This window comes from Mobula hypostoma, chromosome 2, assembly GCF_963921235.1.
Source record: "Mobula hypostoma chromosome 2, sMobHyp1.1, whole genome shotgun sequence".
NCBI lineage: Eukaryota > Metazoa > Chordata > Chondrichthyes > Myliobatiformes > Myliobatidae > Mobula > Mobula hypostoma.
This window is the reverse complement of record NC_086098.1, coordinates 43,027,442-43,054,262: the sequence shown is the minus strand read 5'-3', so window position 1 is coordinate 43,054,262 and position 26,821 is coordinate 43,027,442. Positions and strand designations below refer to the sequence as shown.

General features: G+C 42.0%; 1 protein-coding gene across 1 annotated transcript in view; it reads right to left on the bottom strand.

Moving 5' to 3' along the window:
* Positions 1 to 18,803, bottom strand: part of selenoi (selenoprotein I) — a 65,056-nt gene extending 46,253 nt beyond the window's left edge. The window contains exon 1 of the mRNA XM_063036443.1: positions 18,593 to 18,803. Coding sequence (XP_062892513.1) covers positions 18,593 to 18,793 — 201 coding nt within the window. The 5' untranslated portion in view covers positions 18,794 to 18,803. The remainder of the gene's footprint in view (positions 1 to 18,592) is intronic.
* Between the last annotated feature and the right edge of the window lie 8,018 nt (positions 18,804 to 26,821).

The following is a 26,821-nucleotide window of genomic DNA, read 5'->3' as shown; positions in this document are numbered from 1 at the left end:
AGGAGGCCATGGATAGACATGTCAGAATGGGAATGGGATGTGGAATTAAAATGTGTGGCCACTGGGAGATCCTGCTTTCTCTGGCGGACAGAGCGTAGGTGTTCAGCAAAGCGGTCTCCCAGTCTGCGTCTGGTCTCGCCAATATATAAAAGGCCACATCGGGAGCACCGGACGCAGTATATCACCCCAGCCGACTCACAGGTGAAGTGTTGCCTCACCTGGAAGGACTGTTTGGGGCCCTGAATGGTGGTAAGGGAGGAAGTGTAAGGGCATGTGTAGCACTTGTTCCGCTTACACGGATAAGTGCCAGGAGGGAGATCAGTGGGGAGGGATGGGGGGGAACGAATGGACAAGGGAGTTCCGTAAGGGGGGAGGGAAAGATGTGCTTAGTGGTGGGATCCCGTTGGAGGTGGCGGAAGTTACGGAGAATATGTTGGACCCGGAGGCTGGTGGGGTGGTAGGTGAGGACCAGGGGAACCCTATTCCTAGTGGGGTGGCGGGAGGATGGAGTGAGAGCAGATGTACGTGAAATGGGGGAGATGCGTTTAAGAGCAGAGTTGATAGTGGAGGAAGGGAAGCCCCTTTCTTTAAAAAAGGAAGACATCTCCCTCGTCCTAGAATGAAAAGCCTCATCCTGAGAGCAGATGTGGCGGAGACAGAGGAATTGCGAGAAGGGGATGGCGTTTTTGCAAGAGACAGGGTGAGAAGAGGAATAGTCCAGATAGCTGTGACAGTCAGTAGACATCAGTGGATAAGCTGTCTCCAGAGACAGAGACAGAAAGATCTAGAAAGGGGAGGGAGGTGTCGGAAATGGACCAGGTAAACTTGAGGGCAGGGTGAAAGTTGGAGGCAAAGTTAATAAAGTCAACGAGCTCTGCATGCGTGCAGGAAGCAGCGCCAATGCAGTCGTCGATGTAGCGAAGGAAAAGTGGGGGACAGATATCAGAATAGGCACGGAACATAGACTGTTCCACAAAGCCAAAAAAAGGCAGGCATAGCTAGGACCCATACAGGTGCCCATAGCTACACCTTTAGTTTGGAGGAAGTGGGAGGAGCCAAAAGAGAAATTATTAAGAGTAAGGACTAATTCCACTAGATGGAGCAGAGTGGTGGTAGAGGGGAACTGATTAGGTCTGGAATCCAAAAAGAAGCGTAGAGCTTTGAGACCTTCCTGATGGGGGATGGAAGTATATAGGGACTGGACATCCATGGTGAAAATAAAGCGGTGGGGGCCACCTTCCTGATGGGGGATGGAAGTATATAGGGACTGGACATCCATGGTGAAAATAAAGTGGTGGGGGCCATTCCTGATGGGGGATGGAAGTATATAGGGACTGGACATCCATGGTTCCTGATGGTAGTTGATTTTAACTTTCCACATATTGACAGCAAGAGCTGGATGAGAAAAAGTTTGTCAAATATGTTCAGGAAAGTTTCTTTAATCAGTACATAGAAGTCTGAACTAGAGAGGGTGTGATCCTAGATCTCCTATTAAGGAGTGAAACAGGGCAGGTGACAGAGGTTTGTGTGTCCTACACACTGGGGGTCCATGGACCCCTCAGTTAATGGTAGAGGTCCATGGCATAAAAAAAACATTGGGAACACCTGGTGTAGGGGAACACTTTGCATTAAGTGATTATAATAGCATGGAGGGGGGGGAGGATGTATAGACAGCAAGGAGTCAATGAGATCTTTGAGTACAAGAAATGCAAGAGAGCACTTAAGGAGGACATCAAGAGGGCTAAAAGAAGCCAAGAGGTTGCTCTAGCAGACAAGGTGAAGGAGAATCCTAAGGGCTTTAAGAGCAAAAGTATAGCAAGGAAGAAAAATTGCCCTCTTGAAGATCAGATTGGTGAACTATGCATAGAGCCAAAAGAGATGGGGGCAGATCTAAAATGGATTTTTGCTTCTGTATTTACTCATGAGACAGACAAGGTCTATAGAAGTGAAGCAAAGCAGCAGTGAGGACATGGACTTGTATACAGATTACAAAGATGTTTGCCACCTTGGGAAAAATTAGGGTGCACGAATCCCCAGGGACTATTAAGTCCCTGTGAGGGGCTAGTGCAGAAATTGCAGGGGCACTAGCGGAGATATTTAAAACATTCTTCGCCGTGGATGAGGTGCCAAAGAATTTAAGGATAGCTTAATTTAAGAAAGGCTCTAAAAATAAGCCAGGAATTTATAGGCTAGTGAACTTGATGTCAAGTGTGTAAAATATTGGAAAGTATTCTAAGCGACTCGATATACAAGCACTTGGATAAACAGGGAGTGATTAGGGCTAGTCAATATGGTTTTGTGTGTGGTAGGTCGTGTCTAACCAATTTTATAGAGTTTTTCAAGGAAGTTACCTGTAAAGTTGATGAAGGCAAGGCAGCGGATGATGTCTACATGGACTTTACCATGGTCATTGACGAGGTCCCGCATGAGAGGTTGGTCAAGAAGGTGCAGTTACTTGGTAGTCAAGATGAAGCAGTAAATTGGATTAAACATTGGCTTTGAGGGAGAAGCTAGAGAGTGGTAGTAGATGGTAGCCTCTCTGACTAGAGGTCTGTGACGACTGCTATGCTGCGGGGAAATCAATACTGTGTCCATTGTTGCTTGTCATCTTTATCAATAATCTGGATCATAATGTGGCAAACTGAATCAGCAAATGTGCTGTGACACCAAAATTGGGGGTGTAGTGCAAGACTACACCCATGATTAGACAAATTGAGTGCACTGCTATAGTTATATCTGATCACTCGCCCGTGAAACTGGACCTATGTTTTCCTTTAAACATTAGAGAATGGCCTCTGTGGTGAATCTGTGGAATTCTTTGCCTCAGGCTGCTCTGGAGGCCAAGTCTTTATGTATATTTAAAGCAGAGGTTGATAGGTTCTTGACTGGTCAGGGCATGAAGGGACGTGTTCTATGACCAAGACTCTAAAAATGGTAGAAAGGGTGCAGAGGAAATTTACAAGGATGTTGCCTGGATTGGAGAGCATGTGGATAGCTAGAGGCATTTTTCCAGGGTTAAAATGGCTAACACGAGGGGCCATAGTTTTAAGGTGATTGGAAGCAGGTACAAGGGGGATGTCAGAGGTAAGCTTTTCACACAGAGAGTAGCGGGTTCATGAAATGCCCTGCCAGTGAAGGTGGTAGAGGAGGATGTAATAGGGTCTTTTAAGAGACTCTTAGATAGGTACATGGAGCTTTGAAAAGTAGAGGGTTATGTGGTAGGGAAATTCTAGGCAGCTTCTAGAATAGGTTGCATGGTCGGCACAACGTTGTGGGCTGAAGGACCTGAAATGTACTGTAGATTGTCTATGTTCACAGAAAAGGCTCGTTTGCTGGAAACAAATTCCAACTGTACTCTCAGTGAACTAATACATAAAAAAATTAAGCATGCATATTAGGTAAAACAGTTATTATTTCAGGCACAATTTTTAAGAAAACCATGCGACTCATCAAGGAAGCAATAACCACCTGTTGTTTACTGAAAGCGACTCTTAATTAGGTAAAGAAATCAATACAGAGGACCATTCAAGAATAAAGAGAACATTTGTCTGATACAGAGGATGTAAGGTGAGGTCATTAATGCGTACATCAGTATTTCATAAGCAGGACGTGGAGGATAGGAAGATCAGTGCCAATATATGGATATGCTCGGGCATTTTGAGATAAAGAAAGAGATGGTGTTGGGTCTCTTAAAGAGCATTAAGGTGGACAAGTCCCCAGGGTCTGATAGGCTTTACCCCAGGTTACTGAGAGAAGCAAGAGAAGGGTTAGCTGGGGCCTTGACCAATAGCTTCGTGTCTTTTCTAGCCACAGGCGAGGTCCTAGAGGACTGGGAAGTAGGTTATATGCCATTATTCACATCAGTGGTAGGATTTGGAGAGAATTCTTAGGGATAGGATTTATTAGCATTTGGAAAACCATGGCCTGATTAAGGAGAGCCATCATGACTTTGTACGGGGAAAGTTGTGTCCTACTAACCTGACTGAATTTTTTGACAAGGTGATGAGAGTGACTGATGAAGGTAGACCTGTGGATGTTGTCTACATGGATTTTAGTAAGGTGTTTGACAAGGTCATAGAGAGTTGTGGGTGCATGGAATGCACTGCCTGCAGTGCTGGTAGAAGCAGATGCATCAGGAAATTTTTAAATAGGCAAGTGAATGCGAGGAAAATGGAATGATATGGGCATTGTGTAGGCAGTAGTGATTAGTCCAGTTGACAAATTTGAATACCAATTTAATTGGTTCAGCACAACAGTGTGGGCCAAACCATTCCTGCGCTGTGTTCTTCTATGTTAAATTGTTTGAACTCTGAAATTATATTTCCTCTGGATTCACTACACAATCTAGATAAGAATTTGAAAGTGAGCCTGGTACAGCAAACACCGCATTCAAGATTTAGTTCACCGGAATCAGTCATGTCAGTGGGCACCAAATCTTCCCCAATTGAGAATGATATATTTTGACATATCTGCAAGTAATCCGAATAATAAATTCATCAATTTATAAATTTTACCAGTTATGGAATATGTCATATCATGACTTTTTAGTCCGGAAAGGCAAAATAACATCTTTAGTCTTCAGAAATCTATCAAACTGACCAAGATATAATTATAGCAGTTGGAAAATGATTTAGTTTAAAAAAAAATTAATGATTGCAGCAACAGGTTTATTTTTTTTTAAAAACAAAAACTGGCCATGTTCACAAGGAATATTTGGTGGTCACCATATTCTGAAATGTATAAATACTAACTCCAATATGTTAAGGAAAAAATTTCCTTTTAATCACACTAATTGCACTGATTTATGGATGCGTGAAGTATAGCCCATTAAAAAAAATTCAAATGGACTTTACAGATTTCAGAAAGCTAAGATGGTATTTTTTTGGAAACTCACATTTTTTGTTAAACAACAAGATAAAGATGGTTTTAGAGAATTTATAAATAGAAATAAATTAACCAACTTAATTTGATTCATTTAATGGCACAGAATGAGAATTTTCAACATGGCAAATATCAAATAAATTTAATTACGAATTTCAGAAATAACAGAGAAATTGCAGTAAAATAACGCCTGTTGAGATAATTGCTTATTCAGCTAATTTTCCTCCACTTTATTTATTAATCAGGCAGACACACCTTAGAAAAGCCTCAACTATCAACTCAGATACTGAGCAAATATTTTTAATAAACTTAACAAATTTTTGTGTCCCATTCCAGCTGGGTTTAGTTGAAAGCCAATTTGCCATGTTCTATAAGGATCATAGCAATGACATTATGCAAGACAAATCAAGAGTATCTACTGGCAGAGCATACAGTGATCTGGACTTTGATCTGGACTTTAATCTGTAACTCAGGGGGAACGTCGACTCAGACCATGAGACCATAATCTGTGACTCAAGAGGTTGTAAAATCAGATTATCTCACTCTCTGACCAACTGGAAAAACTTCAATCCAAGTTTAAAATATAGTTCCCAACATACAAAATTAATCTTAACTTTTCAATGTGGCAACTGTGAAATCAAAAAGCAACCTCTAAAACCATTCCAGCTTCTTTGGTTTAAAAAAAATCTTCTAGGAATAAATTAATTCTGCACAATGATTGTGTGGATAGCCAGAGGCTTTTTCCCCAGGACTGAAATGGCTCACACAAGGGGGCATAGTTTTAAGATGCTTAGAAGTAGGTACAGAGGGGGTGTCAGGGGTAAGTTTCTCCATACAGAAAGTGGTGGGTGCGTGGAATGCACTGCCAGCAACAGTGGTGGAGGTGGATACAATAGGGTCTTTTAAGATGCTCTTAGATAGGTACATGAAGCTCAGAAAAAATAGAGGGCTATGTGGTAGGGAAATTCTAGGCAGTTTCTAGAGTAGGTTACATAGTCAGAATAACATTGTCGCCCGAAGGGCCTTTAACGTGCTGTAGATGTCTATGTTATATGAAGATCTTTTGTACCTAGCCAAGCTTAGCACTGGCATGGGCAGGCTCTCGATGGTGATGGGGATTGTGGTGGTACAGGTTTACTACACTGTACAGCACAAACTAATACAAAATATCTTTCTTTCACTTTCAAATGCTGATCAACTTCTTTCAGTCCTTACATTTTCAGTTTTGCTTTGGATGTACATTCCCATAGCTTCACAATGCTTTAATACTGCAGCTGCCCAAATTACCAATTACATAATGACAATAAAAACATTAAAACTATGTGTGGTGAATTGCTCTAAGGAATCAACTCCCTTTTGAGTCATACAAGTACATAATTTCTATTATCACAGGATAAAAGTATTTTTAAAAGTACAAACTTCAAAAATTAACCTTTTAATAAATCTCTCAATACTGGTTTGGTTGAGTGTGTGAATTCTTCCCAAGCAAAAAGAAAGTCTTGCATTGTGCAGTATATTGTACTTCATTACATTGATTTCAGCAGCTGCACACTGGTACATATCAACTTCCATAATACATAGCAAATAGACCTGAAACAATTTATCATGAATTAAATTCTGTTTAGGAATACCCCACACCTATCACCACAACCAATTTCTGCATTTCCTCAGAAATCAGTTTTGATTGGAAATATATTCAAAGATGTATTTTGACATTTTAAGAAATACAGCATTTCATGACTTTTTAAACACTTCATGGCAAATTCAGGTTTAGTAACATTTCTATTTATAAAATCCACATTTGTTAATATTGCTGCAAAGAGTCTTGCATTCTTTTTATATGTTACCTATAAGAACAACCTCAAAGATGAGAAAATCTGCAGATACTAGAAATCCAAGCAACATATTCAAAGTGCTGGAGGAACTCAGCAGGCCTGACAGCATCTATGGAAAAGAGTGAAAAGTCAACATTTTGAGCCAAGACCTTTCATCAGCCCTGTTTACTTTTTTCATAGATGCCGCCTGGCCTGCTGAGCTCCTCCAGCATTTTGTGTCTACTGAAACCTCACAGAGCAAGGCAAAAGCAGCATTAGAACAATTTAAATTGCAAAGAATACATAGAATATTTCAGTGTGCCCACTTAAAGAGACTGATATGAAAGTACACTGATATTTTCTATAAAATTTATTTTACAAGATCTCTGTTATGCTTTGATATAGGGACAGAGTTAGGCTATTCCACCCATCAAGTCTGCTCCACTATTCAATCATGGCTGATTTGTTATCCCTCTCAATCAATTCTCCTGTCTTCTCCTTCTAATCTTTGACGCCCTGATTAATCAAGAACCTATCAGCCTCTGCTTTAAATATGCAAAGAGCTTCCTCCTCATATCTGCTCTAAAGGCACATCTCTCTATCCTGAGGCTGTGCCCTCTGGTCCTTGGCTCTCCCACTATAGGAAACATCATTTCTACATCCACTCAAACTGGGCTTTTCAACATTGTGAACACACAAAATGCAAGAGGGACATCGAACTACTCGTTTTCCATAGATGCTGCCTGGCCTGCTGAGTTCCTCCAGCATTTTGTGTGTGTTGCTTGGATTTCCAGCATCTGCAGATTTTTTTGTTTGTCTTTCAATGGCAGATAGGTTTCAATGAGATTGCCCCTAATTCTTCTAAAGTCCAGCAAATAAAGGCTCAAAGCCACTAAACGCTCCTCATATGTTAACCCTTTCATTCTTGGAATATTTCTCATGATCCTCTCCAATGCCAGCACATCTTCTTAGATAAGGAGCCCAAAACAGCTCACAATACTCCAAGTGAGCTCTGACCAATGCCTTACATTCTAGTCAACTCAAAATGAATGCTGACATTGCATTTGCCTTCCTTAACATTGATTCCACCTACAAGTTAACCTTCAGGGAACCCTGCATGTCCCTTTGCATCTTCAAATTTCGAATTTTCTCCCCATTTGGAAAATACTCCACACCTTCATTCCTTCTACCAAAGTTCATGACCATTCACTTCCATACACTATACTCCATCTGCCACTACTCTGCCCATTCTCCCAATCCGTTTAAGTCCTTCTACAGACACCCTAACTCAGCACTACCTGACCCTTCAACCATCTTCATATTGTCTGCAAACTCAGCCACAAAGCTATCAATCCATCACCCAAATTATTGACATATAACATGAAAAAAAATGGTTCCAACTCCCTTCTTGAAGAGTGGAGTGACATTTGCAATTTTCCAGTCTTCCAGAACCAGTCCAGATCAGGTGATTCTTAAAAGATTATTACTAATGCCCCCACAATCACTTCAAGACTGCTTGATAAAGTGTCTTAAAAGATAGAATGTTATCTTGCCTGGAAATAATCTATAGGCAACAGCATCTATGAGAAAACAGGTAATATGTAAAGTGTGTTAGACCTGGGGAAGGTTAAAGATATGGGAAAAATGGAAAAAGGAAAGGTCATCACAGGATTGTAAACCAATTGGGTTTGAATGCCAGTGTTAAAGTGCAAGGAGAGGGAGGGTGGTAAGGGGTAAATAAGGGTTCAAATCAGTCAGGGGAAGCTGTATTACAAGTACAAGTTTTAAACCACAGCAAGGGTTAAGTCTGGAATGCACTGCAGATTAAACTGCAGTGCATTGGCTCACTGCACGAGAGGGACAGACAATTATAACATTCAATAGAGCTCGATAATCTCTCAAAAGAATTTGCAGGGCAAATGAATGGGACAAGTTAAATTGCTTTTGCAGACAGCAGCTGCTGGCCCAACTACCAGCAACGTCCTTCCATGATGAACACAGGATAACTGAGATAAAAGTGCTGGGATTGTTAATTCCCTAGACATTTTGATTTCAGCGTGATAGTCTGAAAAGGTAAAGCGCCTCTATAAAGAGTCATTACATTTTCATACCCTTTCAACAATTGTAAACTGTTCTACATGAACTTCTACAACTACGTGCTTTGCTGAGAATGATCAGCGGTCAGGTGAATCTAGTATTTCAGCACTGCTCAGCTGTTCTAAGCCGAAGTAACAACCTGATACCATTCTTAACCGTGTGTAATCACATTTAATTATTTAAGGGGATCTGGTAACCGGAGAAGAGTGGAGAAGACGAACCATTTAAGCAATGAAGACTACAAGAGAGGACAGATTATACCTAGACTCCCTTTAATGAGATGACAATGAAACTGATACCCTGCAAAAGCAAATATCTTTGCAACACACAACTTATATTGCATAGCCCTTCCAAGATCTCGCCGTTTTAAAAACACACCCATCATAAACAATTTCAATACAAAGGCTGAACTATCAATAATGGAGATTCCATTTGATCCTTTTAACATATTTAATTCCTTTCTAATATATTTAAGTTTATGTAAGGTATTTTCTCCATTACATTCTTGTGGCAAAGAATTTCACAGGTTCAGCACACTTCAGGTGAAAACGATTTCTTCCAATCCCAGCTCTAGATGTATCCAGAGGCCACGGCCCCTGATTCTGTCCACTCCTGCTGTCGGGAACACCTTACTTTTGTAGTCTGCCTTGTCCTATTACTGTACTTAAATGAATTTCCACAAGATCACCTCTCATTCATGAATACGGTGAACGTAGAACTAACACATCCAATCTCTCATACACCAGCGTTACTGTTCCAGGAAACAGCCTTGTAAACCTCTACCACACTCAATTTATAGCAAAATCCCACCCCAGACAGGACTAGATCTGCATCTAAAACTCAATTGTTCCTATACAAAAGCAGTCTTTCTATGAAGGTGGTAGACGATTTGCCTTTTTAATCGCTTACTGCATCTGAGCACTTGCTTCGAGTCAATGGTGTACAATTACTCAGGTCTCATTTCATCTTCTCTTTACCCAAACTATCACCATCCACATAACATTTTCAGTGTTTATAATTTGACATAAAACATGAACTTATCTTTCTCTAGCAATCAACTGACCATCAAAATCAGGTTCTGCGAACTTTTACTACAGAGCATGAAAGAAAATTGATGAATGCACTTCCAGTCAGTCATCAGAATTAATCATTCACAATATACCCCCAAAATATATATACATACACACAGATATGAAATTAAATTAAAAATAGTGCAAACGCAGAAATAATAATAAAAAAGTGAGGTAACCATTAGGGGTGGAATTCCTCTCCCCAACACATGCAATCAAGGTGCAGAGCAAAAATAGCATAAAAGGAAAAAGACAAATTTAACTCTACAACATTCAATTTCCACTTAGCCATTTGGGATGATGAAGTTACTGCACAATACAAGTTTCTAACAAAATTTATAGCGAAGAGACACAGCACTTGATGTGGAAATGAGCTAGATAAGCAGGACAGGACCTTGGGAAATAAAAAAGAAGAAAACTAAATCTATCAGAAAGACCACAGAAATACTTAAGATATTACAGGTAGTTTAGAGAAAACTTCAAATCCTGTAAGCAAGTTAAGTTATTCTCATACTTGAATACATGCTAATTACCTGCATGGGTTCTACCTTTTCTAAAGCATTGGACAAGAAGTGATTCTTGACAGTTTAAAAATAGCTTTAATCCTCACCATGAGCTAAAAGGATTGAGGTTTAGTGATTTGTCACTTCTCAACAATGAGCAACTACTACTTAAGGAACCCCATTATAATGGGATTCCTTGAATGCCTGAGTTGTATTCTTCATCAAAAAGGATAGTTGCATTTTTGCACCTAATATCAAAAAGGTAAAAATTTTGTAGGGCCTATAATTTGATTTAATCTGAAAAGTATGTGGATTTAGTACTGCAATACTCTAAGTCAAAAATCTGCTGGAGCGGTTCAGCGCATCTTAAAGATAAAAGTAATTGTCACAATTTCAGGTCAAAACCTTGCATTAGTAGTGAAGAGTAGAGATGGCCAGTACAAAGTGGAGAAGGGGAGTATCAAGAAAGCTGATTGGTGAAGTGAGAAGAGGCATAAAAATGACAGGCACATGGTGCGTGGTAGGGGAGAGGAGTAGACGTGGAGACAGTGGGCAGACAGATGCTGGAAGGAAATGAAATACTGCCACTGCTGGTCTCTGATAAGGAGGAGAGAATAGTAACAAACGGCGAAGTGAGTGGCAGCCGGAACCGGAACCAGACAGTTGAGGACTCATGGCTGAACTCATCCATGTAGTAGGCACAAGGAAGGAAGGAAGGAAACAGGAAGGGGGTGGGGAAGGTACAAGATAAAAAGGGCCAAAAATGGGAGGACCAAAAGATAATCCTTGGGGGGGGGGTGTGGAACAGGTAAATGGAAGTCAAACACAGTGGGTAACCTAAAACTTGATAACTCAATATTCATGCCATTGGCCTGTAGACCACCCAGGTGGAATTTGAGGTGATGGTGTTCCTGCTGCTGCTTGTGTTGGGCTTCATCCTGGCAGTAGAGAGAAAACAGAGGATAGACAGGCTGTATGGAAATGGAAAGTGAAATTAAAATGGCATGCAATCTGAAACTCCAGATGTCCATCCAGCCCAAATTTAGGCCACTGCAAGACAGTTGCACAATCTGTTCTTGGTCTTACCAATGTAGAGGAGGCCACATTGAACGTAGTAGATGTGGATGGAGGAGGTGCTTCCAACTTCCATCCTGCCCTCAATTTTACATGTTCCATCTCTGATACCTTTCTCGATCTCAGAATACAGACTACATCTGACATCTTTTACAAACCTACTGCTTCCCAGAGACATCTTAACTATAGCTGTCACTTGTCAAAATACTACTTCCTTCTCTCAGTTCCTGTCTCTACTTCTTCTGTTCTCAGAATGAGGCTTTCCATTCGAGAACATCTGATATGTTCTTTTTTTCCCTTAAAAAAAAGGGGTTTCCTTCCACCACCATCAACACATCCCTCACCTGCATCTCCTCCATTTCCCACACATTTGCCCTTACCCATCCTCCCACTATCATAACAGGGATAGTGTTTCCCTTGTGCTCATCTACCACCACACGAGCCTCCACATCCACCACATCATTCTCCATATAAACAACAGAAAGTCTGCAGATGCTGGAAATCAACACAAACAAAATGCTGGAGGAACTCAGAAGGTCAGGCAGCATCCATGGAAATCAATAAACAGTCGACGTCTCAGGCAAAGACCCTTTTACAGGACTGGAAAAGAATGAAAAGGTGGGGGGGGGAGAGAGAGAGAAGAGAGAGAGAGAGAGAGAGAGAGAGAGAGAGAGAAGAAGAAGGAGGAGGAGGAGGAGGATGATAGCTTGAAGGTGATAGGTATAGTCAGCTGGGTAGGAAAGATAAAGGGATGGAGAAGGAATCTTTCATGAGAGGAGAGTGGACCATAGGAGAAAGGGAAGGTGGTGACCCAGGGGAACATGATAGGCAGGTGAGAAGAGGCAAGAGGCCAAAGTGGGGAACAGAATAAGCGGGGGGGGGGGGGGAGACAACAGAATTTTTTTTTAAACTGGAAGAAAAGGATATTCATACCATCAGCTTGGAGGCTACTCATACAGAACACAAGGTGTTGCTCCTCCACGCTGAAGGTGTCCTCATCTTGGCACAAGAGGCGGCCATGGAGCAACATGTCAGAAAGGGAATGGGAATCAGAATTAAAACGTTTGGCTACCAGGAAGTTCTGCTTTTGGTGAATGAAGCATAGGTGGTCAACAAAGATGTCCTCCAATTTACGACGGGTCACACCAACGTAGAGGACGCCACATCAGAAGCGCCAGACCAAATAGACAAGCCCAGCAGATTCACAGGTGAAGTGTTGCCTCACCTGGAAGGACTGTTTGAGACCCTGAATTGAGGTGAAGGAGGAGGTAAATGGGCAGGTGTATCACTTAAGATGCTTAAGATAAGTGCTGGGAAGGACAAATAGACAAAGGAATCATGGAGGGAGAACCCCCTGTGGAAAGCAGACAGTGGGTGAGGGAAGGTAAAAATATGTTTGGTGGTAGGATCCCTTTGGAGATGGCAGAAGATGGGGAGGATGTGTTGGATGTGGAAGCTCATGAGGTGGTAGATAAGGACACAACTTCCACTTCTCCAACAGTATCCTACTAGTAAGTACATCTTTCTCCTTCCCCCTCTATGTAGGGATTATTTTCTACACAACTTCCTTCTCCACTCAGATCTCCCAACTGCTCTCCCTCCTGGCACTTGTCACACTTGCAAGGATAAGTGCTACAACTGTCCCTCCACATCCTCCCTCACCACTGTTCAGAGCCTCAAATAATCCTTCCAGGTGAGGCAACACTTCATCTGCAAGTCTGTCACAGGCATCTATTATTATCTGGTGTAGCCTCAGGAGACCTGACAGACTGGAGCACAACCCTGACAAGCACCTTCCCCCTGCCCAATGCAAAAGGCAAGATCTTATAGTGGCCACCTATTTCAATTCGACTTCCCATTTCCATTCTGACACGTCTGTCCATGGCCACCTCTACTGCCACGGTGAGGCCAAACTGATGTTGGATGATCAACACCTCATATTCTGTCTGGGTGACTTCCAAACTGATCCCATGAGCAGTGATTTCTCCAGCTTCTGGTAACCACACCCCCACCCAGCTCCTTTCATTCCTCATTCTGATTATCCTCTCTTGCATTCTCCTATCTTCACTTACTCAACATCTCCCTCTGGTTTGCATCCTCCTTCCCTTTCTTCCATGGTCCACTGTCCCCTCCTATTAGATTCCTTCTTTAGCCCTCTACCTCTTGCACCTATCCCCTTCCAGATTCTTAATTCGCCCCACCCATCCACCTTCCCCCTCACCTGGTCTCACCTATCACCTACCAGCTGTTATTTAGAGATACAGTGCAGAACAGTCCCTTGCAGCCCAACAAGCCGCCCAGCAACCCACCTATTTAACCACAGTCCGATCACAGGACAATTTACAGTCACCGATTAACCTACTAACTGGTACACCTGTGGTTGGAAACTGGAACACCCAGAGGAAACCCACACGGTCATGGGAAGAACAAATTCCTTACAAACTGCACCAGAATTGAGCTCCAACAGCCCAAGCTGTAATAGCGTCAGATTAACCACTACACTTACCACCACTACCCTACCCTTCCTATTCTGGCTTCGAATAGAAACATGGAAAATCTACAGCACAATACAGGCCCTTCAGCCCACAATGCTGTGCCAAACATGTACTTACTTAGAAATTATCTAGGGTTACCCATAGCCCTCTATTTTTCTAAGTGCCATGTACCTATTCAAGAGTCTCTTAAAAGACCCCATCATATCTGCCTCCACCACCCCATTCCACCCACTCACCACTCTCTGCATAAAAAAACTTACCCCTAACATCTCCTCTGTACCTACTTCCAAGCACCTTAGAACTGTGCCCTCTTGTGATAGCCATTTCAGCCCTGGGAAAAAGCCTCTGACTAGCCACACGATCAATGCCTCTCATCCTCCATCGCTCCAAGGAGAAAAAGCCGAATTCACTCAACCTATTCTCGTAAGGCATGCTCCCCAATCCAGGCAACATGGTTTTCTCTTTGTGGGGGACCTAGTACCGAGTCAAAAATTTAACACTTCCCTCGCAAATAACAATGACTAATATTGAAAAAACAGCTAACAAACTTGAATTTCACCACCCAATACCCATTTTCCACTCAAATCTTTATTGTTAATCTCCTCTGCTGGTTGTCACAGAAATTCAAAATACAGAATTTTGCTACAACTATTGTGAATAATAACAAGGATTGAAGCAGCCACCTACTTATATTCCAAATCCAGGGTGTTAGACATGGGAATAATTAATTGCAAGCTCATCAATTCTCACTTCATTGTCCAGAGTCCTTAGGATCAAAGCTGACTTACATCCACACTGGTTTTGTGGCAAGTAAGGCAATGAAATACAAAGTAAATGGCAGTAAATGAACACATGGCAATGGGCTGAAAGAGAGAAAGCTGGATTAGACAAGACAGTATTCAGAGATCAGATCCACATTAGCACCATGCCAGAGACCGAAACTTACTTCATGCTTTTCAGAGTCAGGACTATATGGACATGAACTACAGGATTGGGTATCATACATACAGCACTATTCCTGTGGTGTTCCAACATCAACTAGAAATATGTCAACAGAGAGAAGTTGGTTGGGTATGAGCAAGAGAGGCATTTTTAAAACAGTAAGGCCAACACCTGCGAGAGAAATTTAGCTACAGAAAATAGTGGCAGGAGATGACAGTAAATAATTTATTTATATATTTTAATACAATAATTTTTAAAGAATGTCACACCCTCACCAACACACCACAGCAAATTCCTAATACATGTAAATGTATATGGCGAATAAATTTGATCATTGATCCTTTTTAATATGATAATCACCAGGCAGGTTCCCTTCTTGTAACTTGTGAAATTTCAAGAATGGAATACAACTTAACAACCTTATGCACGTAATCAGTAGTAGAGAGGGCAAATTCAGTCAACTGGCAGCTCAGCAGACAGAATGCCTCCTGCTGCAGATATTAGGACCAAGTGCCTGAGGAGCTACAAATGCAACAATTACGTACTAACATTTGTATCTACATGTACAGCAGCTGAAACAATAGTTCACTCAAGAGCATTTGTCAATGCTTATCTTAAAGACAAAATAAAAATTCATCGAATTCAAAACAGAATTTCAATTACTTTTTGTTTTTGGAAACAAAAGAGACTGCAGGTGCTGGAAACCAGCACAATTAAAAAACTGGAAAAGCCAGGTCCTGGTTAGTCTTTACCCAAAACATCAACCATCTCCTTACCTCCACAGATGCTACTCAGTCTGCTGAGTTCTTCCAGCAGTTTAATTTTTCCTGCAATTATTTTTCTTCAAAAAGATTTTACAAACACATTTCAAGACACGCAACTACACTCAGTCTGCTTTAGTCAGGGCTACTGTAGAACTGATACTGAACTCTTATTCCGTTTTTACTAAATAGGATTGGTGGTGCGAATTATACAGTCCAGTGTTTTATTACCCAAAACTCAACTAATTTTTAAACTATTTTTGCCAGTTTTACACACACACACATGGTCTTCAATTTAAAATTCACATTAATTATTAAAGAACAAATTAAAAATACATTTATGCCAACTAATACTATATTTTGTAATAACTAGGTGTAATTATTTACAATTACACCTTTGAATTCATCTAAATATACTGTATGAACCTTTAACAGAAGCACCCACGTGAGACAACTGATTTTTGCTGGGAGATTAAAGGTTTTGTTTAAATTTATTCACAGGAAATGAACTTCACAGACAAGACCACAATTTATTGCACAATGTCTGATTGATCCCTTTACCCAATGCAGAAAATAGTAAAATGTCCAGAGTCTAGAATCTCACATTGGCCTGAACACATTACCTTCCCGAACAAATGAACTAGTGACACTTCACAGCAACCACATTATTATCACAAGATCTTTGCAGCACTACTGTCCGGAGTAGGAAAGGATTACCAACACCACCTAATAATAATAATAATAATTCACATATACATTGCAAAATTAGGTTTGAATACACTCATTTGATGTAAAAACAATCATTATGGTCTTTTAAAAGTTCTGACTAATTCTAAAATTAGTACAACTTAGGCTGCTATACAAAATGTTTCCAGGGACAACTAAACATTTTAAATCCATGAACAATAGAAAGGACTGACTATTATTAAACCACATTGGCATTGTTATGGAAACATAAAAACCGACACAAGCAGTTCCAATTCCGTAATAAAATTGTTTGATTCATCTTAAAATATCACAGCAGAACAAGAACACCAGTTTAAAATAAAAATCACCTCTTCATGCTGCATTATATTTCCAAGCTAAAATGTTTAACCAGTAAATTAATAAAACGAAGACAAGAAACGAAAAATAATCAGCATGTATTCTGTGAACATCTAGATGTCACAGTAAAGGTTCAAATATAAATTGCGTCAATGAATAGAGGTGGAAAATGGTAAACAGGTGTAGGCTGCGTCTGTGACAAAATTAGTTGGAAATTCACACCAAGGTCAAATAGAAAATTGACTATGATCAGTCATATATAGACTATGCTTTTGACAAAGTAAAAGGATGGACTTGTTGACAATGGAGTAGAGCACAATTGGGTGGGAGGACGTAATAACGTGGCTTGGAAGTGGTTAAAGACAACCTTTCACTTTCCCCGTGTTGCTGGAAACTGCTGCGTTTGATAATTTATACTTTGTGCCGTTAGGTAATCTCATGTCATAATCCACAAGACAATATGCAGGAAAAGTAGTTGTAAAGAGCAGGTAAAGCAAAAAAAAGGAACAATGCAGGTTAGAAAATTGTTTTCCCTAATCCATTAAGGTTCAGATATCTTGGCCTCATTGTTTTCAGAGCGAAGACAGTCAGGAACTAATCTTACAGAGAATTCAAAGTCTGTGGTGGCCAGTGCGATCATGTTTGCTGTTGTGTGCTGGGGCAGCAGGCACCAAGCTGAGGGTAGCAGGCACCAACAGAATCAACAAACTCATTCGTAAGGCTAGTGATGTTGTGGGGATGGAACTGGACTCTCTGACGGTGCTATCTGAAAAGAGGATGCTGTCCAAGTTGCATGCCATCTTGGACAATGTCTCCCATCCACTACGTAATGTACTGGTTGGGCACAGGAGTACATTCAGCCAGAGATTCATTCCACCGAGATGCAACACAGAGCGTCATAGGAAGTCATTCCTGCCTGTGGGCATCAAATTTCACAACTCCTCCCTTGGAGGGTCAGACACCCTGAGTCAATAGGCTGGTCCTGGACTTATTTCCTGGCATAATCTACATATTACTATTTAACTATTTATGGTTTTATTACTACTATTTAATTATTTATGGTGCAACTGTAACGAAAACCAATTTCCCCCAGGAACAATAAAGTATGACTATGACAAAGAGTAACTTTCTAGAGAAGAAAGACTATGGACCCAACTTGCATAAGCCCTAGCGGCAAAGACGGGTATCTTCTATTTTAAAGGAATAGGAGGAAGCGTTGGACTAATATGGGATGCACCGGGCGTACAGTACGAACACCTACAAGAAATTAAGAAACAAACTGCTGGAGTAACTCAGCGGGTCAGTGTTATCTGTAGATGGAAACAAACGACGTTTCGGGTCGAGACCCTTCAGTGCAAATCTAGAGCCTGTTCGGACGACTATTTTCCTTCGTAGATGCTGCCTAGTCTGCTTAATGCCCGCAGGTTTGTTTTTACAGCACCTTCTACTACAAGACGGAACAGGGTAGGGCAATGGGAGTGCGGGTATAATGTGGGGGAGAAGGGTGTGTGTGAAGAAGGGAGCAGATTGGGAAGATGTGCCAAGTGGGTGCGGTCGGGGATGGTGTGGTCAGGAATGATATGGGACAGAGAAGGGAGAGGTGTGAGGTGCGGAAGTAGGGAGAAAGAAAGAGAGTGCCAGCGGGTGTGGTCGGGAATGATGTTGGGGGAGTTGTGGATAAGGGTTGAGGAAGGAGGCGATTGGGATGGGGAGATGTCGGTGGAAGGGGGCTGTGGCGTTGTGTTGGAGGCTGTGGATGTGGAAGGTTGCTATGTGGGAGGGGGAGAATGAGGTGACGGTGAGGAGGGAGGCCCCTCTCCAGTAGTCACCGATTCCCTACCGCCAGTGAGCGGCATTCGACCGGCTACTAATGTGAAGTGAGCTGACGAGGTCCCGGCAACACGTGTTTACCTTGTATTTGTCGAAGCCGGCCAGCTGCTCCTCCGTGACATACTCGTAGGAAAACATGACCGGCAGCGAGAACAGCATCAGAAGGCCCCACACCCGAGCGGCTGGTGCGCCCGCATTGATATCCGAGGCAACAAAGAGCGGACGAGCGGCAATCAGGAGTGGCGCCAACCTCAACTCCTGGCCATCCAAACACAGCACCATCTACAGGGCAGGGCGGGGCGGGGCGGCTCTCCTAATGGACCCTCACGGTATCGCCTTTAAAATGAGGCAGAGCATCTTCAAACTTATGCATACACCTCACTTTCAACATCATCACTATATCACCTTTCTGTAGGAATGCAAATTTAATTTCTAAATTATAATCAGCAACCCGATTTTCTGGTAGTATAATTATTTTAAATCAATCATTTTCTGTAAAAAGCGGTCATGATTACAAGTTCAAAGTAAATTTATTATCAAAGTACATGCATGTCACCATATACAACTCCGGGCATATACAGTAAATCCAAGAAACACAGTAGATCAATAAAAGACTATACTCAACAGGACACACAACCAATGTGCAAAAAACAACAAAATGCAGATGCAAAAGAGAAAAAATAGTAACTAAATAAGCTATAAATATTGAGACCATGACATGAAGGGTCCTTGAAAGTGATTTCATAGGTTTTAGAAACAGTTCACTGATAAGGGATGAGTGAAGTTATCCCTTCTGGTTTAAGAGGCTATAAGTTGAGGGTAATAACTGTTCTTGAAGCTGATGGTGTGTATCCTGAGGCTCCTGTACCTTCTTCCTAATGATAGACGGGAAGAGCTATTCCTGAGTCATTCTGTGTGTGCCTGCAGGCTTCTGTGACCCCTTCCTGATGGTAACACTGTGAAGAGGGCATGCCCTGGGTAGTGGGGGTCCTTAATGCTGGATGCTGCCTTCCTAGGGCACTGGTCCTTGAAGATGTCTTGGAAACTACAGAGGCTGGTACCCATGACAGAGCTGACCATCCTTACACCTGCCCCCCCCCATACCAGATGGTAATGCAGCCAGTCAGAATACTCTCCACGGTATATTTGTAGAAACTTGTGTTTCAGTTGCCAAACCAAATCTTCTCAAACTGTTGATGAAATATAGAGGCTGTCTTGCCTCCTTTATAGCTGTATTAATATGTTGCGTCCAGGTAAGGTCCTCAGAGATATTAACACCTAGGAATTTAAATTGCTCTCTCTTTCCACTTCTGATCCCTAGTTTTATAAGAAAATCGGCTGGTAGGTTATTCCAAGCATCTTGAAGAACTTACTACAGTTCTTCTGCAGATATTGGCTGTCTCGCCTGCTTCTCTCTCTCCAGGTAATCCCAGACAGCTTGATGTTGCGATCAAGCCTCTCATCATTCCATCTGAAACCACATTTTTAAAAAATCTAGCCTACTTCAGACTTTGGTATAGTACTGTATTGTTAAAATCAGATACCAGAGTAAACTTATCATTATTCTTATGATTACTAGTAACACTGTGACTCTAAATTTAAAACTTTACCTAATAAAGGAACCATCTATAAGCCTGACTCATTCATCAAAAGACTGGTCACATCCCAGATTAATTGGAATTCATGGCGATTGAACAGTTTGAAAAAGAAAAATATTAACTGCAGACACTGGAAATACTCAGCAGGCCAGGCAGCACCTGGGGATAGAGAAAAACAGTCCTTTTTAGACCGATGAGATTTCATCAGAACCAGCTGGTGCTGCTTCAAACGGAAAGTTGCTGAAATCTAAACATTCATCCAATCTGTATTTGGTTTCTCCCACACAGAGGAAGTCACATGATGAGCAAGGTGAAATGGGAAAAGGAATGAATGTTGATAAACATGGAAGTTGAACCAGAGTATCATAGAAGGAGAATATCTCTAGTGATGGGGGGAGGAGTGTATTACAGTGGATGATCAGTTTCAAAGACAAAAAGTGAAGAATGAGGTTATGTTCCACTTTGTCACTGGACAGCAATAACATACTCCTTCAGCTCTACCTCCAAGCTGTTTTCCAGCCATGAGGAGATTTTTTTAAACCCTGTTTTGACAAACAACAAAGCTCTGGAAAGTTTCATAGAAGCTACAAAATACTGAAAGGAGGCAAGATGAAGAAGGTGGTGTTTGGTATGTCAGATAGGTCAGGGTGTACAGGAGTTGGAATGTCATGTTGAAGCTGTACAAATTGTTAGTGAGACCACTTGGAGTATTGAGTGCAGTTCTGGTTGTCCAGCTCAAAGAGGAATGACATTCAGCTGGAAATGGTGAGAAAGATTCACAAGATTGCTACCAGGACTGGAGGGCTTGAGCTTTAAGGCGAGGCTGGATTCCTCCTCAGGAGAGCAGGAATCTGAGCTATGGAGGGTTATAAAATCATGAGAGGCATAGATAAGGTGAAAGGTTACAGTCTTTTTCCCAGCATCGGGGAATCTAACACGAAAGGGTATAGTTTTAAGGTGAGAGGGAAAGATCTAAGAAGAACCTTAGGCAAACTTTTTGACATAGAAGGTTGTGAGTATATGGAACAAGCTGTCAGAGGAAGGTAAGGAGGAAGGTGCTATTAGAATCTTAAAAAAGTTAGACAGGTATATGGAGAGAAGAGGTTTATAGGAATTTGAGACAAACATAATGGGACTAGCTTGGACATACATCAGAATCAGGTTTATTATTATGTGACGTGAAATTTGTTAACTTAGCAGCAGCAGTTCAATGCAATAAATAATCTAGCAGAGAGAAAAAAAATAAAACATAATAAGTAAATCAATTACATATGTTGAATATTTTTTTTTAAATGTGCAAAAACAGAAATACTGTATATTAAAAAAGTGAGGTAGTGTCCAAAGCTTCAATGTCCATTGAATCGGATGGCAGAGGGGCAGAAGCTGTTCCTGAATCACGGAGTGTGTGCCTTCAAGCTTCTGTACCTCCTACCTGATGGTAACAGTAGAAAAGGGCATGCCCTGTGTGCTGGATGTCCTGTGTACATACAACTACTGATACCTCAGGACACATCTTCACTGATGTTCCTGGAATCATCGGGTGTTTCAGGTCTTTCAACATCATACACCCTCCTCCAGGTGACCCAGCCAGGGCTGATCAGTCCTGCGTACTTGGAGAGCTTTCTTTCAAAGGCCTCTTCCAAGCGATCTTCCCATGGGACTGTCAGCTCCAGCAGCACCACTTGCTTAGTAGACTCAGACACAAGGACAATGTCTGGTTCAGGGTGGTGGCTGCGATATGGTTGGGGAACTTCAGCTGCCGTTCGAGGTCCACCAACAGCTGACAGTCCTTTGCAGAGGACAGAATGCCTGCAGATGTTCTTTTGGCAGGTATTGGCTGCTCCCCAGCTCTGACAAAGGCAATAGTTTGCTTGGAGGGTCGGTACCACTTTACCCACTCAACTCCTGCGCTGATGGCTTCAGCGATGGTCTTCAGGACCTGATCATTAATAATGGACGCTGCCTTTCTGAGACACCGCTCCCTAAAGATGGCCTGGGTACTTTGTAGGCTAGCGGCCAAGATGGAGCTGACTAGATTTACAACCTTCTGCAGCTTCTGTAACCCCTCCATACCAGTGATGCAGCTTCTCGGAATGCTCTCCACAGTACAACTATAGAAGTTTTTGAGTGGATGTGTTGATATGTATTGAGTGTATTAGTCACCTGGACAACTTGGGCTTAAGGTCTTGTTTCTGTGCTGTAAAACTCTGACTTACTCTCAAAAAACTAGATATTCCATATGGAATTGCTAAATAAAACCTAAGCCTTCTCTTGTGTATATTTTACCCAAATTGCTATCTCAATTAATTCATTATGTCCTGTGATAGATGGTACCAGACCCAATTACTACCAATCACTGCTTTTCTTCTCAGCAGCCAGCTTTCTCAGCTGCTTTTCTTGTTCCAGCCATGCCCTCTCACTCTCTATTGCTGTGTCTATCACAAACACAATCCTCAAAGTTCATTTTGATTAGCTGACAGAGAAGTGGAAAAAAGTGATTTTGTCAAGTTCAATACTGACATAGTCTCACTGATCAGTGTATGTGCTTTCCTACTTCTGTGCTCCTCCAGACCCTCCCTGCAAAAAGCCAATCAAAATAGTTGGGTGCATTGAAATCTGTAACGTGATCTTCGACAAAGGGTGTGCGGAATTTGAGAGGATCCGCTTGCCTATTTTGAAGGGGATTAAGTAAAAGTGTCTTCTGAGTTTCAGTCTATCGCATTTTCGGTAATAAGCTGTTCCTTCATGTAGGTGGCTACATTGTACTTTGTTATCTCCGCTTGCAATGAATTGATCCCTGGGACAGTAGGCATAACAGCTGGATTGATATACAAGAAGGGTTTCTTCATACAGATTTTGTTCACATTTGTGTGTGTTGTTCATATTCCTGTCACAGAACTTTTTTTTTAGAAGTTGTGTACATTTGCCTAGAAAGGCCTTTCACTGATGAGCCATTTCTATATCCAATCCTTGTACGTGATTTCCATTGCATTTTCACTGGATGGTCTGGGAGTCAATAAATAAGATTCAGTTGACTTCTTTGATACAAGTATCAAAGTGAAACATAAACAAATTACCCACTTTCATCCAGTTTAGTCTACTATACCATTATGAACAGTTTACTACTATCATTAAGTAAACAAAATACTCATGCCTACCTTAGTTATCAATTGTGATAAATAATTTGTAATACAAGTTATTTTCTGTTAAAATAAAACAAACAGATAACCAATATTATTTCAGCATTTTGGAGACCAAAAGAATATACACACATAAGTAACCACTAAGGTGGAATGGTCGAGAATTTAAACTGAAATTGCTATTACTATATCAGTATTTCAGTAAGCTTATTTTTTGTTGTTTCATTACAAAGTAGCTGGTTGTGAACTACAGGAGGAATGGAGACAGGCTAACTCCTATTGACACCAATGGATCTGGGGTTGAGAGGGTGAACAGCTTTAAGTTCCTTGGCATACACATCACCGAGGAGCTCACATTGTCTGCAGTGTGGTGAAAAAAGCACAACAGCGCCTCTTTCACCTCAGATGGTTGAAGAAGTTTGGTATGTGCCCCAAATCCTAAGAACTTTCTACACAGGCACAATTGAGAGCATCCTAACTGGCTGCATCACTGCCTGGTATGGGAACTGTACTTCCCTCAATCACAGGACTCTGCAGAGAGTGGTGCGGACAGCCCAGCACATCTGTAGATGTGAACTTCCCACTATTCAGGACATTTACAAAGACAGGCGTGTGAAAAGGGCCCGAAGGATCATTGGGGACCCGAGTCACCCGAACCACAAACTATTCCAGCTGCTACCATCCGAGAAACAGTACCGCAGCAATAAAAGCCAGGACCAACAGGCTCCGGGACATCCACCAGGCCATCAGACTGATTAATTCATGCTGATACAATTGTATTTCTATGTTATATTGACTGTTCTGTTGTACATACTATTTATTACAAATTACTATAAATTGCTTATTTAGATGGAGATGTAACATTAAGATTTTTACTCCTTGTGTATATGAAAGATGTAAGTAATAAATTCTATTCAATTAGTTTAAGATCACAGAAAATTCCAAATCAGATAGGATATGAACATGGCAGTTGCAGTCATTTTTGAAGAGCTCTGCAGAAAGAAACAGTGTCAACCCTGGCCAAGCTAAGCACCACACAAATACATTCTGCTCTTGTCATTTCAGCCAATGACTTGCAGAGGTGCACACCCATTCCTGATGATTTGTTCAATTGCCTTAGATTGCATGAAATACATTTAAATTTTAAGTGTTTGATTGGGTAGGATGCATTCTGGGGAGATAGTCACATGACTACACTTAATCACTTAATATCTTGCAACCTCATGGTCATACCTCAAGCAGATGGCAACACAACCTCAGATGGCCAATCCTCAAACCTTATCCATAGAATGTATCGATTTTTACTGCTATGAAAAATCTTTAACTGTTTTGAATAGTTTGGATAATTAGAAAACGTTTTATCACCCCTTGTTCAATCCCTTCCGACCTATGTTCGTGACACTTCTCACGCTCTTAAACTTTTCGATGATTTTAAGTTCCCTGGCCCCCACCGCTTTATTTTCACCATGGATGTCCAGTCCCTATATACTTCCATCCCCCATCAGGAAGGTTTCAAAGCTCTACGCTTCTTTTTGGATTCCAGACCTAATCAGTTCCCCTCTACCACCACTCTGCTCCGTCTAGCAGAATTAGTCCTTACTCTTAATAATTTCTCCTTTTGCTCCTCCCATTTCCTCCAAACTAAAGGTGTAGCTATGGGCACCCGTATGGGTCCTAGCTATGCCTGCCTTTTTGTTGGGTTTGTGGAACAATCTATGTTCCGTGCCTATTCTGGTATCTGTCCCCCACTTTTCCTTCGCTACATCGACGACTGCATCGGCGCTGCTTCCTGCACGCATGCAGAACTCGTTGACTTTATTAACTTTGCCTCCAACTTTCACCCTGCCCTCAAGTTTACCTGGTCCATTTCCGACACCTCCCTCCCCTTTCTAGATCTTTCTGTCTCTGTCTCTGGAGACAGCTTATCCACTGATGTCTACTATAAGCCTACTGACTCTCACAGCTATCTGAACTATTCCTCTTCTCACCCTGTCTCTTGCAAAAACGCCATCCCCTTCTCGCAATTCCTCCGTCTCCGCCGCATCTGCTCTCAGGATGAGGCTTTTCATTCTAGGACGAGGGAGATGTCTTCATTTTTTAAAGAAAGGGGCTTCCCTTCCTCCACTATCAACTCTGCTCTTAAACGCATCTCCCCCATTTCACGTACATCTGCTCTCACTCCATCCTCCCACCACCCCACTAGGAATAGGGTTCCCCTGGTCCTCACCTACCACCCCACCTGCCTCCGGGTCCAACATATTATTCTCCGTAACTTCTGCCACCTCCAACGGGATCCCACCACTAAGCATATCTTTCCCTCCCCCCCTCTCTCTGCATTCCGCAGGGATCGCTCCCTACACAACTCCCTTGTCCATTCGTCCCCCCCATCCCTCCCCACTGATCTCCCTCCTGGCACTTATCCGTGTAAGCGGAACAAGTGCTACACATGCCCTTACACTTCCTCCCTTACCACCATTCAGGGCCCCAAACAGTCCTTCCAGGTGAGGCATCACTTCACCTGTGAGTCGACTGGGGTGATATACTGCGTCCGGTGCTCCCGATGTGGCCTTTTATATATTGGTGAGACCCGACGCAGACTGGGAGACCGCTTCGCTGAACATCTACGCTCTGTCCGCCAGAGAAAGCAGGATCTCCCAGTGGCCACACATTTTAATTCCACATCCCATTCCCATTCTGACATGTCTATCCACGGCCTCCTCTACTGTAAAGATGAAGCCACACTCAGGTTGGAGGAACAACACCTTATATTCCGTATGGGTAGCCTCCAACCTGATGGCATGAACATTGACTTCTCTAACTTCCGCTAGGCCCCACCTCCCCCTCGTACCCCATCTGTTACTCTTTTTTATGCACACATTCTTTCTCTCACTCTCCTTTTTCTCCCTCTGTCCCTCTGAATATACCTCTTGCCCATCCTCTGGGTCACCCCCCCCCCATCTTTCTTCCCGGACCTCCTGTCCCATGATCCTCTCGTATCCCCTTCTGCCTATCACCTGTCCAGCTCTCGGCTCCATCCCTCCCCCTCCTGTCTTCTCCTATCATTTTGCATCTCCCCCTCCCCCTCCAGCTTTCAAATCCCTTACTCACTCTTCCTTCAGTTAGTCCTGACGAAGGGTCTCGGCCTGAAACGTCGACTGCGCCTCTTCCTATAGATGCTGCTTGGCCTGCTGCGTTCACCAGCAACTTTGATGTGTGTTGCGTTAATTTAAGTAGATTTAAATTATTAAAAAATTTAAAATCTATTTAAAACTAAAAAAACAAACATTTGTGATCATAGAAAACCATAAATTAAAGAAAAAGTATTCAAGTCCTTAGCGAGACAAATCTTGTCAATCCTGGTCAGTGAACCCATTCAAATAAATAGGCTGCTCAACATCAACTTGCATAGATCAGAAAACCTTGAGGTCTTCAAATTAATAAAATTTTACTCTGTCTTCGGTCATGGTGCTGAGTTATCTGGCACTGAAGATTGTCAAGTGTGCTAGTATCAGATCTCCAACTTTTTCCCCAAAATGACACAGAAGTTCACAAGCTAATGGGGAGCACAATCT